The 13,545-nt window shown below is 63.8% G+C and overlaps 2 protein-coding genes across 5 annotated transcripts in view; one reads left to right on the top strand and one right to left on the bottom strand.

The window, feature by feature from the left end:
* The window catches only part of CACNA1A (calcium voltage-gated channel subunit alpha1 A), a 29,092-nt gene extending 22,910 nt beyond the window's left edge, over window positions 1-6,182 (bottom strand). For all 4 annotated transcript variants that reach the window (XM_061353799.1, XM_061353797.1, XM_061353795.1 and 1 more), the window contains exons 1-5: window positions 5,782-6,182; window positions 1,862-1,968; window positions 1,462-1,601; window positions 843-934; window positions 612-764 (exon numbers count right to left, since the gene is read on the bottom strand). In XM_061353799.1, the coding sequence (XP_061209783.1) occupies window positions 612-764; window positions 843-934; window positions 1,462-1,601; window positions 1,862-1,968; window positions 5,782-6,061 (772 nt within the window). In that variant the 5' untranslated portion in view covers window positions 6,062-6,182. The remainder of the gene's footprint in view (window positions 1-611; window positions 765-842; window positions 935-1,461; window positions 1,602-1,861; window positions 1,969-5,781) is intronic.
* A 4,369-nt stretch (window positions 6,183-10,551) lies between these two features.
* Window positions 10,552-13,501, top strand: YJU2B (YJU2 splicing factor homolog B). Its single transcript, XM_061353766.1, has 9 exons — window positions 10,552-10,653; window positions 10,741-10,794; window positions 10,877-10,959; window positions 11,064-11,119; window positions 11,194-11,254; window positions 11,385-11,527; window positions 11,929-12,101; window positions 12,783-12,894; window positions 13,215-13,501. Exons 1-9 carry the CDS (start codon window positions 10,651-10,653, stop codon window positions 13,499-13,501), a joined length of 972 nt encoding a protein of 323 aa, XP_061209750.1. The 5' UTR covers window positions 10,552-10,650.
* Window positions 13,502-13,545: the final 44 nt, after the last annotated feature.

Genomic DNA, 13,545 nt, shown 5'->3' with positions numbered 1-13,545 from the left:
CTCAATCCCAACCTCCCATTCCCAACCCCCCAATCCAAACCCCCCCATTCCCAACCTCCCATTCCCAACCTCCCATTCCCATCCTCCCATTCCCAACCTCCCAATCCCAACCTCCCATTCCCAACCTCCCATTCCCAACCTCCCATTCCCAACCTCCCAATCCCAACCTCCCATTCCCATCCTCCCTTTCCCAACCCCCCAGTCTCAACCTCCCATTCCCAACCTCCCATTCCCAACCCCCCAATCCCAACCTCCTAATCCCAACCTCCCATTCCCAACCTCCCATTCTCCCCCCATTCCAAACTTTCACTCCCAATCCCCCCCACTTCCCCACTGCAGCCAATGGCAGAAATAGCTCCAATTAGCAGCATCTTCATTAGGGAGAGGAGTTAACTGGGACTGCTCCATATCAGGCACAGGCCCCAGTGGGTCCAGGGGTGGGGACGGGGTGGGATGGAGCCAGCCCCAGCCCCACAGCACCGGCCCCACAGTGGGGAAACTGAGGCACAGTTGGTTGTGGGTATTTGGGGGCTTGGAGGGGTTAAGGGGGTTTTGGGGGTGTCAAAGGGGTTTGGTTGGATTTGGGGGGGTTCAGGGGGGTCCAGACCCACCCGTCACCAGGTCGAAGCAGGTGGTGTGGAATTTGCCCATATAAAACTCTAATCCGATGATGGCGAAGATGAGGATCGCGAAGAAGAGCAGGAGCCCGATCTGCAGCAGCGGGATCATCGCCTTCATGATGGACTTCAGGACGACTTGTAAACCTGCACCGGGGGGGCTCAGCGGCTGCACCCCCCCCCCAAAACCGGCCCCAATGCCCCCTCCATCTCCATAGAACTCACTTGGGATCCCCGAGACCAGCTTGAGGGGCCGGAGCACGCGCACAGCCCGCAGTGTCCGCAGGTCGAACTGGGAGCCCACTGTGGCCAGGATGCTGCGGTGGGAGGGGGTCAATGGGGCAGGATCCCACCCCCCCCCCATGACCAGGGACCCCCAAGCAAGCAAGGGCCCTGCAGGGAGCCGGGTGGCAGAGGGGGGATCCCAATTGGTGACCCCCAATGCCATGGAGGGTCCCCTCCTGCTATCCATCACAATGGCAACTGGCCAGCCTCCCCCCCCTTCACCCCCATTCATCCCATTCATTCCCATGACCTCCATTCACGCGCATTCACCCCCACTCACCCTCCTTTCTCACCCCAATGACCTCCATTCACCCCCATTCATCCCCATTTACCACATTCATTCCCATGACCCCCATTCACCCCCATTCATCCCCGTTTACCACATTCATTCCCATGACCCCCATTGGCTCCCCCTGGTTCATTCACCCCTGTTACTCTCGGTGCCGGGGTGACACCGACCGGTTCACCCGGTGCCACGCGGCACACGCGTGTGTGCACGCCCCCTCCGCACACTTGCACATGCCTCTGACACGCGTGTTCACGCGTGTGGGGGCCTCACCCGGTGAGGACGACCACGAAGTCCATCACGTTCCAGCCGTTGCGCAAGTAGGAGCCTTTGTGGAAGGCGAAGCCCAAGGCGATGATCTTGATCCCCGCCTCGAAGCAGAAGATGCCGATGAAATAGGGCTCCGTGTCGTCCTGGGCACGGGGACAGCAGTGAGCCGACGGCACCGGGCCCATGGCGGGATGTAAGGGGGGGCACCTGCAGCATCCGTGTCCCCCCCATTCACCCACCCCAGGTGCTGGGGACGGGGGGGAGGCGGCCGCTGCGTGGCCCAGATTCGCAGCAAGGAGGAAACTGGGACAGCGTCAGGGGCACCGACCCACAGCACAGAGCCCGCTGTGGGGCAGGGACCCCCATGAGGGGGTGGTGGGAGCCCCCCTCCGCAGCCCCTCACCAGCCGCTCCGACATGGGGGTCTTGTCCTCGTCGGGCAGATGCTGCTCCAGCGCCAGGACGATGCAGTTGGCGATGATGGTGGCTAAAATCATGTATTCAAAAGGAGTGGAGCCGAGTCAAGGCAAACGCGGCTGAGCCCGGGATGCGGGTGGAGGGGGGGGGTAGGACCGCGGCGCCCGGCGCGCTCCACGGCTCATTAATCCCCATCAAAGCAGCGACCCCGCGGCCCCGGAGCCGCCGCACGAAGCCGGGAGCCGGCGGCGATCAAAGCGCGGCGGTGACAACGGGGACCCGCCGAGCCCGACACGGCCCCCGCCTGGCCCCATGCGGAGCCGCGGAGTGCCCGGGGCCTGCCCCGCGGCACCCGATGCGGGGGGGGAGCCGGTACCGGCTCCTGGGGGGGGATGGGGGGGGCAGAGCTGCCCCATGGAGGGAGCAAGGCTTGGCCGAGGTGGGGAAGATGGGATCGGATCCTGCTCCCTGCCCCCCTGCAGCATCACGGGGGTGGTGGGGATCGGCTGCTGGCACCGCTGCCTGGCACGGCACGGCCATGGGGTGTGGGTGGCGTGGCTATCGTAATGGCTATCCGGAATGGCTATCTGGAATGGCTAACCAGCATGGCTATCTAGAATGGCTATCCGGAATGGCTATCCGGAATGGCTATCCGGAATGGCTATCTGGAATGGCTATCTAGAATGGCTATCCGGAATGGCTATCCGGAATGGCTATCTGGAATGGCTATCTGGAATGGCTATCTAGAATGGCTATCCGGAATGGCTATCTGGAATGGCTATCTGGAATGGCTATCTGGAATGGCTATCCGGAATGGCTATCCGGAATGGCTATCCGGAATGGCTACCTGGAATGGCTATCTGGAATGGCTATCTGGAATGACTATCTGGAATGGCTATCTGGAATGGCTATCTAGAATGGCTATCCGGAATGGCTATCTGGAATGGCTATCTAGAATGGCTATCCGGAATGGCTATCTGGAATGGGTATCTGGAATGGCTATCTGGAATGGCTATCTGGAATGGCTATCTGGAATGGCTATCTGGAATGGCTATCCGGAATGGCTATCTGGAATGGCTATCCGGAATGGCTATCTAGAATGGCTATCCGGAATGGCTATCTGGAATGGCTATCCGGAATGGCTATCCGGAATGGCTATCTGGAATGGCTATCCGGAATGGCTATCCGGAATGGCTATCTGGAATGGCTATCTGGAATGGCTATCTGGAATGGCTATCCGGAATGGCTATCTGGAATGGGTAACCAGAATCGCTAATCAGCATGGCTATTCGGAATGGCTATCCAGAATGGCTAACTAGCATGGCTATCTGGAATTGCTATCCGGAATGGCTAACCAGCCTGGCTATCCAGCCTGGCTATCCAGAATGGCTATTCAGCATGGCTATCTGGCACAGCATGGCTATCCGGAATGGCTATCTGGAATGGCTAACCAGCATGGCTATCCAGCACAGCATGGGTATCCGGTATGGCTATCTAGCACAGCACAGCTATCCAGCACAGCTACCCAGCATGGCTATCTGGTGTGGCTATCCAGCATGGCATGGATACCCAGCACAGCTGTCTGGCACGGCATGGCTATCTGGCACGGCATGGCTATCTGGCACAGCATGGCTATCCATCACATCTATCCGGCACATCTATCCAGCACATCTATCCAGCACAGCTATCCAGCACGGCTATCCAGCATGGCTATCTGGCACAGCATGGCTATCCAGCACATCTATCCGGCACAGCCATCTAGCATGGCACAGCTATCTGGCACAGCATGGCTATCCAGCACATCTATCCGGCACAGTTATCTAGCATGGCACAGCTATCTGGCACAGCATGGCTATTCAGCACATCTATCCAGCACAGTTATCCAGCACAGCTATCCAGCATGGCTATCTGGCACAGCATGGCTATCCAGCACATCTATCCGGCACAGTTATCCAGCATGGCACGGCTATCTGGCACAGCATGGCCATCCAGCACATCCATCTGGCACAGCACAGCACAGCCACCCAGCTTGGCGCCTTGCCATGGCTCTGTACCATGGCACAATCCCCCGGCCCCTCTCTCCCCTGCAGTCTCTGGCCTGCCCTGGCTCTGTGGCAGGACATTTGGGCTGGCAATGAGGCCTGGCACAGCTCTTTGGCATGGCAGAGCCCGCTGGCACAGCCAGCATGGTCATTCCGCCCAGCCCCTGTTCCCTGGCACAGCCCCGGCCTCAGCCCCGTTCCCTGGCACAGCCCCGGCCTCAGCCCCGTTCCCTGGCACAGCCCCGGCCTCAGCCCCGTTCCCTGGCACAGCCCCGGCCTCAGCCCCGTTCCCTGGCACAGCCCCGGCCTCAGCCCCGTTCCCTGGCACAGCCCCGGCCTCAGCCCCGCTCCCTGGCACAGCCCCGGCCTCAGCCCCGTTCCCTGGCACAGCCCCGGCCTCAGCCCCGTTCCCTGGCACAGCCGCGCTCCCCGGCACAGGGCCCTGGCACAGCCCGGTTCCGGGGGCAGCCCAGCCCCGCGCTGCAGCACCGCTGATGTGGCACCAGCTCCGCGCTCCGCTTCCCTCCGCACCGGCACCGCTCGGTGCCAGACGCGGGGCCGCTGCCCATGGGATGCCCCGGCCCGGCCGGCGCTGCTGCGCCAACGGCCCCGGCTCCTCCGCGTCCCCGCACCCGCGGCACCGGCGCCGCACCGGGCCCGACATTTGGGTGCTGCGCCGGCAGCGGCTCCACCGGCACCGCGGCGGCCCAAACCCCCCCCCCCCTTCCGGCTTTGGGGGGGCCTCGGTGTGGGTCAGAGCCGGGGGCGAACCCGCTCGGCAGCACCCCAAGACCGAGCGGTGCCCCCCGGACGGCGCAGGGCTCTCCCGGCAGTGACAGTGGCGCTTATGGGTGTCAATGGCCCTTTTGGGGTGGTAATGGCCCTTTTGGGGTTTCAATGGCCCTTTCTGGAAGCCAAAATGGCCTCACGTTCCCCCCCCCCCAAGCCCAATGAGTCCCTCCTGGGGACACCCCGAGTCCAGGGGACCCCTGGGATGATGGAGACCAGCTTTGATACCCACCCCCACCCCCCCCCCCAATTAGGACACTGGAAGAAGCTGGTGCAATGGGGCTCCTCTACCCCCGGGATGGAGCCATGGTGCAGGATATGGGGATAGGGACCCCAATATGGGGATGGGGATCTGGTAAGGGATGAGGATGTGGAAAGCCCAATGCAGGGCATGGGATGAGGACCCCAGCACTGGGATGGGGACACCAATTCATGACAGGGGGACAGGGCAGGGCAGGGCAGAGAAATGGGGACACGGGCCCCAATTCAGGGCATAGGGATAGGGACCCCAAAATGGGGACAGGGACCTGGTGCAGGGCATGGGGATGGACACCGCAGGACAGGGACATGGACCTCAATTCATGGCAGGGGGACAGGGACCCCAGTGAAGGGCAGGAAGAAGGGGACAGGGATCCGAATTCAGGGCATGGGGATAGGGACCTCAAAATGGGGACAGGGACCTGGTGCAGGGCATGGGGATGGGGGCCCTGAAATGGGGACAAGGACCTGGTGCAGAGCACAGGGATGGGGACCCCAGTGCAGGACATGGGGATCCCAAAATGGGGACAGAAACGTGGTGCAGGGCATAGGGATGGAGACCCCAATGTAGGGCATGGGGACTCTGAAATGGGGACAGGAACCTGGTGCGGGGCATAGGGATGGAGACCCCAATGTAGGACAAGGGGATGGGACCCCAAAACGGGGACAGGAACTGATGCAGGGCATATGGATGGGGAGAGGGAGCCCAATGCAGGGCACGGGGATGGAGACCCCAGCACAGGGCAGGGTGCCGGGGTGCGGGGTGCCGGGGAGCGGGTGACATACCGATACCGGGGGGGGTCCCCCAAAAGGATATGGCCATTCGGTGATCTTTTTGGCGTATTTCCTCACCACGTTGTCCTCGCTGAAGAGGAAGAGGGAGCGGTTGACGGTCAGGCAGTTCTGCCGCACGGGGATGGGGTTGTAGAGAGCCATGGTGCGGGCTCGCTGGGCCATCGACTGCTTGTACATCCTCTGAGCCCCGGGGGGGCCGCCCTGCCGCGGGCCCCCCGCACCCCGGCCCGCCGCCGAGGCCCCGGGGCCGCCTCCTGCCCTGTACCGGGCCGGTACCGGCATCTCATCCCCGAAACGAGCCATTGTGCGGACGGAGAGCGGCGCCCGGGGCTTACGCTGCTGAGGCCGGCACCGGCGACGAGCTCATCACATCCCATGGGGGGGGGAGGCGGAGAAATAAAGCAATTTGGGGGGGGGGGCCGGACCCCCCGGTCCCGGCCGGGGGGGGGGCGCTCAGGCAGCGGCGGGGCCGGGGGCAGCGGGAACCGGCCCGAGCATCCTCCCGCCGCGCACCCCCCCCGCTCCGGTAGCGGCGGAGGATGGGGGGGGGGGTCCCGCTCTGCGGCTCCCGGTGCGATGGAGGGGGGTTGGGGGGGTGAAGGGCCCCGATGCAGAGCAAGGTGGGGGGGGGCGGCGGCTGCGCCAAGGGGGGGGGGAGGCACCCAAAAAATCCGCGTCCCCCCCAAGAAAAGAAGCGATTCCCAAAGGATCCAAGCGGCGCGAGGGAGGGAGGGCAGCGGCGGAGCGGGGTCCCCCCGTTGGCACCGGGGGTCGCCGTCAGCCCCCCGGTAGCAGCGGGGCGGCGGAGCCCATGGGCCCGGGCTGCGGCAGAGCCTCCGCGATGCTGCTGCTGCTGCTCCTCCTCCTCCTCCTGCTCCTGCCTCTGCTCCCGCTCCCCCCCTGCCCGCGGGGCTCTTCCTCCTCCTCCTCCTCCTCCTCCTCCTCCGCCGCCCCGGGAAGGCTCAATTGAGAGCGGAGATGGAGCGGGGGGGGGGAATGGAACGGAATGGAACGGAATGGAATGGAAGGGGGGGGGCTGCAGGCGGGTAAAAACGGGAGCGGAACGGGTGTGGAAAAACGAGTGTGCAAAAATGGGTGCTTAAAAACGGGTATAGAAAAACGGGTGTGCAAAAATGGGTGCTCAAAAATGGATGCTCAAAAACGGGTGTGCAAAAAAGGGTGTTAAAAAACGGGTGTAGAAAAACGGGTGGTCAAAAATGGGAGTTAAAAACGGGTGTAGAAAAAGTGTGTTCAAAAACGGGTGTGCAAAAATGGGTGCTCAAAAACGGGTGTGGAAAAACGGGTGTGGAAAAAAGGATGTTCAAAAACGGGTGTGCAAAAATGGGTGCTCAAAAACGGGTGTGGAAAAAGGCGTTCAAAAATGGGTGTGAAAAAACGGGTGTGCAAAAAGGGGTGTAGAAAAACGGGTGCGCAGAAAGGGGTGGGGAAAATGGGTGTGCAAAGCCGCAGGGGTGAGCAGCTCCCATGTCAGAGCCATGGGCACAGAGAGCAAGGGGGTGCAGGGGCACACGTGAAGGCGTGAACCCGCACATGTGAAGGCGTGAACACGCACATGTGAAGGCGTGAACACGCACATGTGAAGGCGTGAACCCGCACATGTGAAGGCGTGAACCCGCACATGTGAAGGCGTGAACCCGCACATGTGAAGGCGTGAACCCGCACATGTGAAGGCGTGAACCCGCACATGTGAAGGCGTGAACCCGCACATGTGAAGGCGTGAACACGCACATGTGAAGGTCTCCCCGGGCACGTGTGAAGGCGCGCACGGACACAGCGCGGGGGGGGGACACCGTGACCATGGCAAGGGGGGGTCCATTGTCCATTGCCTGGAACTAGGTCGCCCGGTGCCCCCAGCCCCGTGCCTGACGTCAGCGCCTTTGTCCCGGCCCCGCAGCGGCTCTGCCACGAACCCGGTGCAGAGAAGGGGGGGCCCCCCCCCGTACCCCGAATCTGCCCCGTCCCCATCCCCTCCACCGGGGACATCGCCTCGGGGCAATGGGGAACCCCCAACCCCTGGCGGAGCAGGGCCCCACCGGAGGCCGGGGGTCGGTGCCATCGCCGCAAGGGGACGTGGTTCCCCCATCCCGGTGCATCCCGGCCCCCCCCATGTCCTGGCAGCGGGTGCCCGGTGCAGATGGACGTCCCGCGGTGCCGGCAGCCGGTGCGGCCACAACCGGGCTCCGCTGCCAGCGCTGCCGGATGGGGGGGTCTCCGGTGCTGCGGGGGGAGACGGAAGGAGCCAGGGAAGGGAAAAGCCGGATGCATCCGGTGACACCAGGGGGATGGGATGTCCCGGTTGTGCCATTCCGGTCACCCCATGTCCGAGGCTGGTTTGGGGCTCCAGAGCCGCAGCTGGAGCCGCTGCCGTGGGGATGCCACGGAGATGGGATGGGGATGCTGTGGCATCCATTGGTCCATGGGGACACATTAATGCTTCCCTGGGACTCGGGAACACCACGGCAAGGCCACAGCGGGACAGTGACACCGCAGGTGTCCCCCCATGGACCCAAACTGGGGTGCACAAAGGCCCAGAGGAGGATGGGGGGGTCCCTTTGTACCCTGTCCCCAGTGCGAGGCCCTGTGGAGTGGCAGGGGCAGCGAGCTCTGGTGTCACCGTGCCGTGGTGTCACCGTGCCCTGGTGTCACCGTGCCATGGTGTCACCGTGCCCTGGTGTCACCGTGCCATGGTGTCACCGTGCCATGGTGTCACCGTGCCCTGGTGTCACCGTCCCCTGGTGTCACCGTGCCCTGGTGTCACCGTGCCATGGTGTCACCGTCCCCTGGTGTCACCGTGCCATGGTGTCACCGTGCCCTGGTGTCACCGTGCCGTGGTGTCACCGTCCCCTGGTGTCACCGTGCCGTGATGTCACCGTGCCCTGGTGTCACCGTGCCCTGGTGTCACCGTGCCGTGGTGTCACCGTACCCTGGTGTCACCGTGCCCTGGTGTCACCGTGCCGCGGTGTCACCGTGCCCTGGTGTCACCGTGCCATGGTGTCACCGTGCCGTGGTGACACTGTGCCGCGGTGTCACCGTGCCCTGGTGTCACCGTGCCGTGGTGTCACTGTGCCATGGTGTCACCGTCCCCTGGTGTCACCGTGCCGTGGTGTCACCGTGCCCTGGTGTCACCGTGCTGTGGTGTCACTGTGCCGCGGTGTCACCGTGCCAGGTCACCCGGTTCTGCCCATCCCTGGGGAAGGGGCTCCCGGGGGATAATGCCAGTGACGCCGTTTAGGCATCGTGGTGCATACGTGTATAAAGGCAGAGGCCACCTATGAGCAAGGTGGTTGCGCACACATGTAAAGGCATTGCGCATGTATGTGAAAGGTGGTTCCTCATGTGTGTAAAGGCAGTGCACATGCGTGTGTGAGGCAGCTGTGCACGTGCGTAAAGGTGATGCACATGTATGTGCAAGGCAGTTACACACACGTGTAAAGACGGTGTACGTGTATGTGTGAGGCAGTTGCGCACACGTGTAAAGGCAGTGTACATGTATGGGAGAGGCTGTTACACATGTAAAGGCGGTGCACATGTATGTGCAATGCGGTTGCACACACATGTAAAGGCGGTGCACATGTATGTGCAAGGCGGTTGCACACACATGTAAAGACGGTGCACATGTATGTGTGAGGTGGTTGCGCACACATGTAAAGGCAGTGCACATGTATGTGCGAGGCGGTTGCACACACATGTAAAGGCAGTGCACATGTATGTGCGAGGCGGTTGCACACACATGTAAAGGCGGTGCACATGTATGTGTGAGGTGGTTGCGCACACATGTAAAGGCAGTGCACATGTATGTGCGAGGCGGTTGCACACACATGTAAAGGCGGTGCACATGTGTGTGCAAGGTGGTTGCACACACATTAAAGGCGGTGCACATGTATGTGTGAGGCGGTTGCACACACATTAAAGGCAGTGCACATGTATGTGCGAGGCGGTTGCACACACATGTAAAGGCGGTGCACATGTGTGTGCAAGGTGGTTGCACACGTGTGTGAACAAGGCTGCCTCGGCTGCGGGGTCACCTGAGGACAGCGGCGGGGGGGGGCGTGGGAAGGGGTAGAACAGCCACGGGGACCCCCTGGGTGGGGGGTCCCGGTTGTTATGGGCCTGGTTGCCATGGGCCCGGTTGCCATAGCAACCCGTTGCTGGGGCGGGGGGGGGCGTCCGTGAGCCCCGTTGCCATGGGAGGCCGCAGGTGACCGCGCTGCGGCGCGGACGGGGCATGCGCGGGGCTGCGGGAGGGGCGGGCCGGGCGCGGGCCACGCCTCCTTTTACGACCACGGGGTGACGCAACCGGAAGGGGCGGGGCAACGGTAGCGGAGGCGGAAGAGGTCGGTGGTGAGCGGCGGGACGGGGGGCGGCCGCGACCGGGACAGGGTCCTCATAGCCCGTAACGGCGTCCTCATAGCCCGTATCGGGGTCCCATAGCACGTAACGGGGTGTCCATACTGGTAATGGGGTCCCATAGCCCGTAACGGGGTCCTCATAGCTCGTAACGGGGTGTCCATAGCCCGTAACGGGGTCCCATAGCCCGTAATGGGGTGTCCATACCGGTAATGGGGTCCCATAGCCTGTAATGGGGTGTCCATAGCCGGTAATGGGGTGCCCGTAGTCCATAACGGGGTGTCCATAGCCGGTAATGGGGTGCCTATAGTCCATAACGGGGTGTGCATACCAGTAATGGGGTGCCCATAGTCCATAATGGGGTGTGCATAGCTGGTAATGGGGTGTTCCCATCCCCATGCCCTCACTGGGGTGTCCCCTGTCCCAGTTCAGACTGGGAGCCCCCCATTTCCCCCCCTGTTACCTCAGCTCCTCGTCCCCTCGCTCCGTGTCCCCCAGGCCGGTGGCACCAGAGAACCTGCACCATGGTGAGTGCGGCCCCCAGGACCTCCCTGTGAGCACCCCATGGCCCCTGTGGGGTCCCCATGGGGCTCTGATCCCTGTTTCCTCCCTAGGGTGAGCGCAAGGGCACCAACAAGTACTATCCCCCCGACTTCGACCCGGCCAAGGTGGGCCTCGGGGGGGGGGGGTTTGGGGGTGTTGGGGGGGTTCCCTGGCTCCCATTGACCCCCCCTCATGTTCCCCCCCCAGCACCGCTCCCTCAACAAGTACCATGGGAGCCACCCACTGCGGGAGCGCGCTCGGAAGCTGGCCCAGGGCATCCTGGTCATCAGGTAGGGACATGGGGGGGGCATGGGGACACAATGGGGGGGTCTGGGGACATGAGGGGGTGTTGGGGACATCCCCACCCCGTGTATGTGTGTGCGTCCCCCCCCAGGTTCGAGATGCCCTTTAACATCTGGTGCGATGGCTGCAAGAACCACATCGGGATGGGTGAGTCCGACCCCGGCATTCCCGGCCCCGGCATTCCCGGGATGGGGCTGGCTCTGATCCCCCTCCTGCTCCAGGCGTCCGCTACAACGCAGAGAAGAGGAAGGTTGGGAACTACTACACGACGCCCATCTACAGGTGGGGCCTGTCCCTGTCCCTGTGCCTGTGCCCATCCCTGTCCCTATCCCTGTGCTCATCCCTATCCCCATCCCCATCCCTATCCCCGTGCCCATCCCTGTGCCCATCCCCGTCCCCGTGCCCTGCCCAGGTTCCGGATGAAGTGCCACCTCTGTGTGAACCACATCGAGCTGCAGACGGATCCCGCGGGATGCGACTACGTCATCGTCAGCGGCGCCCGGCGCAAGGAGGAGCGCTGGGACATGGCTGAAAACCAGCAGGTGCTGCCCACCGGTGAGTCCCAGTGACACCAGTAACACCAGTCACACCAGTAACACCAGTCACATAGTGCCACCGGTGAGTCCAGGTACACCAGTGACACCAGTAACACCAGTCACACAGTGCCACCGGTGAGTCCCAGGCACACCAGTGACACCAGTGATACCAGTAACACCAGTCACACAGTGCCACCGGTGAGTCCCAGTTGCACCAGTAACACCAATCACACCAGTCACACAGTGCCACTGGTGAATACCAGTAACTCCAATGGCACCAGTGACACCATTCACACCATGCCACGGGTGATTCCCAGTTGCACCAGTAACACCAATCACACCGTGCCACCGGTGAGCTCCAGTCCCCCCAGTGCTCCCAGTGCCCCCAGTGCGGCAGCGGCGCGGTGCCGGTGTCCGCAGAGCGGGAGGCGCGGGAGCGCCTGGCATCCGATGCCATGTTCCGGCTGGAGCACGGCGCCAAGGACCGGGAGTGCCGGGAGCGGGCGGAGCCGGGGCTGGCGGCGCTGCAGCACTTCCAGAGCCTCTGGAAGGACGACTTCGGGCTCAACTGCCGCCTGCGGAGCCGCTTCCGGGTGAGCGCCCAGCACACACCAGTATGCACCAGTGCGCACCAGTATGCACCTGTGCGCACCACTATAGACCAGTGCGCACCACTATAGACCAGTGCGCACCACTGTAGACCAGTGCGCACCACTATAGACCGGTACGCACCAGTGACTGCATGGGGAAGGATGTCCCTGTCCCCATGTCCCTGTCCCTGTATCCCCATACTGGGAGGGATGTCCCTGTCCTCGTATCCCCATACTGGGAGGGATGTCCCTGTCCCCGTATCCCCATACTGGGAGGGATGTCCCTGTCCCCGTACCCCCATACTGGGAGGGATGTCCCTGTCCCCGTACCCCCATACAGGGAGGGATGTCCCTGTCCCCGTACCCCCATACTGGGAGGGATGTCCCTGTCCCCGTACCCCCATACTGGGAGGGATGTCCGTCCCCGTACCCCCATCTGGGGGGATGTCCCGTCCCCGTACCCCATACGGGAGGGATGTCCCTGTCCCCGTACCCCCATACTGGGAGGGATGTCCCTGTCCCCGTACCCCCATACTGGGAGGGATGTCCCTGTCCCCGTACCCCCATACTGGGAGGGATGTCCCTGTTCCCGTATCCCCACGCTGGGGCTCTCCCTATCCCCATATCCCCACACTGGGGCTCCCCCCGTCCCCCCCCGCCGCACCCGCTCCGTTTCCCCCGCAGGAGCAGAAGCCGCCGCCGGAGCCGCCTCGCCCGGGGCTGGGAATCGCGCTGCTGCCGGAGGAGCCGCAGGACCGGAGGGTGGCGGCGCTGCTGGCGCTGCGGAGCCCGCTCTGTGCGTGGGGGCGGGGAGGCCCTGTCCCTGTGTGACCCCAACCCCCCCAAGCCCCCCGTGTGACCCCAACCTCCGTGTGACCCCCCCGTGTAACCCCCTGTGCTCCCAACCCCCGTGTGACCCCCCCGTGTGACCCCAACCCCCCCGTGTGACCCCAACCTCCGTGTGACCCCCCCGTGTAACCCCCCCGTGTGACCCCAACCCCCGTGTGACCCCCCCGTGTGACCCCAACCCCCCCGTGTGACCCCAACCCCCGTGTGACCCCCCCGTGTGACCCCAACCCCCGTGTGACCCCCCCGTGACCCCCCCTGTGCCCCCAGCCTACGAGGCCAAGCAGAGGCAGAAGCGCTCCGAGATCTCGGCCCGGCCCTGGTTCCCCGCCGCTACCGGAGACCCCGCCCGGAAACCGGCGCCGGGAGGGGGGGGTGCGCGGAGCCCCGCCCCCACCCGCAGCACCCTCGGCATCATCCGCAGGGGGGACCCCGCCCCCACCCCAAAGCGCGGTGCGGAGCCCCAGGGGGGGGAGGAGGGGGGGGACCGGAGCACCCCCCCGCCCCCCCCGTCCCTGGTCGCCGATTATCGCGACTCCAGCTCCGACAGCTCCTGAGGGGGCCGCCCCCCCCCATTAAAAGCCGTTCTCAGCACGGCCCC

Source organism: Neopsephotus bourkii, unplaced genomic scaffold, assembly GCF_033783945.1.
Source record: "Neopsephotus bourkii isolate Nb327-2 ecotype Australia unplaced genomic scaffold, CSIRO-AGI_Nbou_v1 NB_694, whole genome shotgun sequence".
In the NCBI taxonomy this organism is placed as follows: domain Eukaryota; kingdom Metazoa; phylum Chordata; class Aves; order Psittaciformes; family Psittacidae; genus Neopsephotus; species Neopsephotus bourkii.
Note: the sequence above shows the minus strand (reverse complement) of the source record. Positions and strands in the feature narration are given on the sequence as shown.

What these genes read in the sequence shown, in the direction of transcription:
- YJU2B (XM_061353766.1), top strand. An exon ending in CAGGGCATCCTGGTCATCAG is followed by an intron (nt 10,960 to 11,063) that starts GTAGGGACATGG and finishes GTCCCCCCCCAG; the next exon opens with GTTCGAGATGCCCTTTAACA. An exon ending in GGCGCTGCGGAGCCCGCTCT is followed by an intron (nt 12,895 to 13,214) that starts GTGCGTGGGGGC and finishes CTGTGCCCCCAG; the next exon opens with CCTACGAGGCCAAGCAGAGG.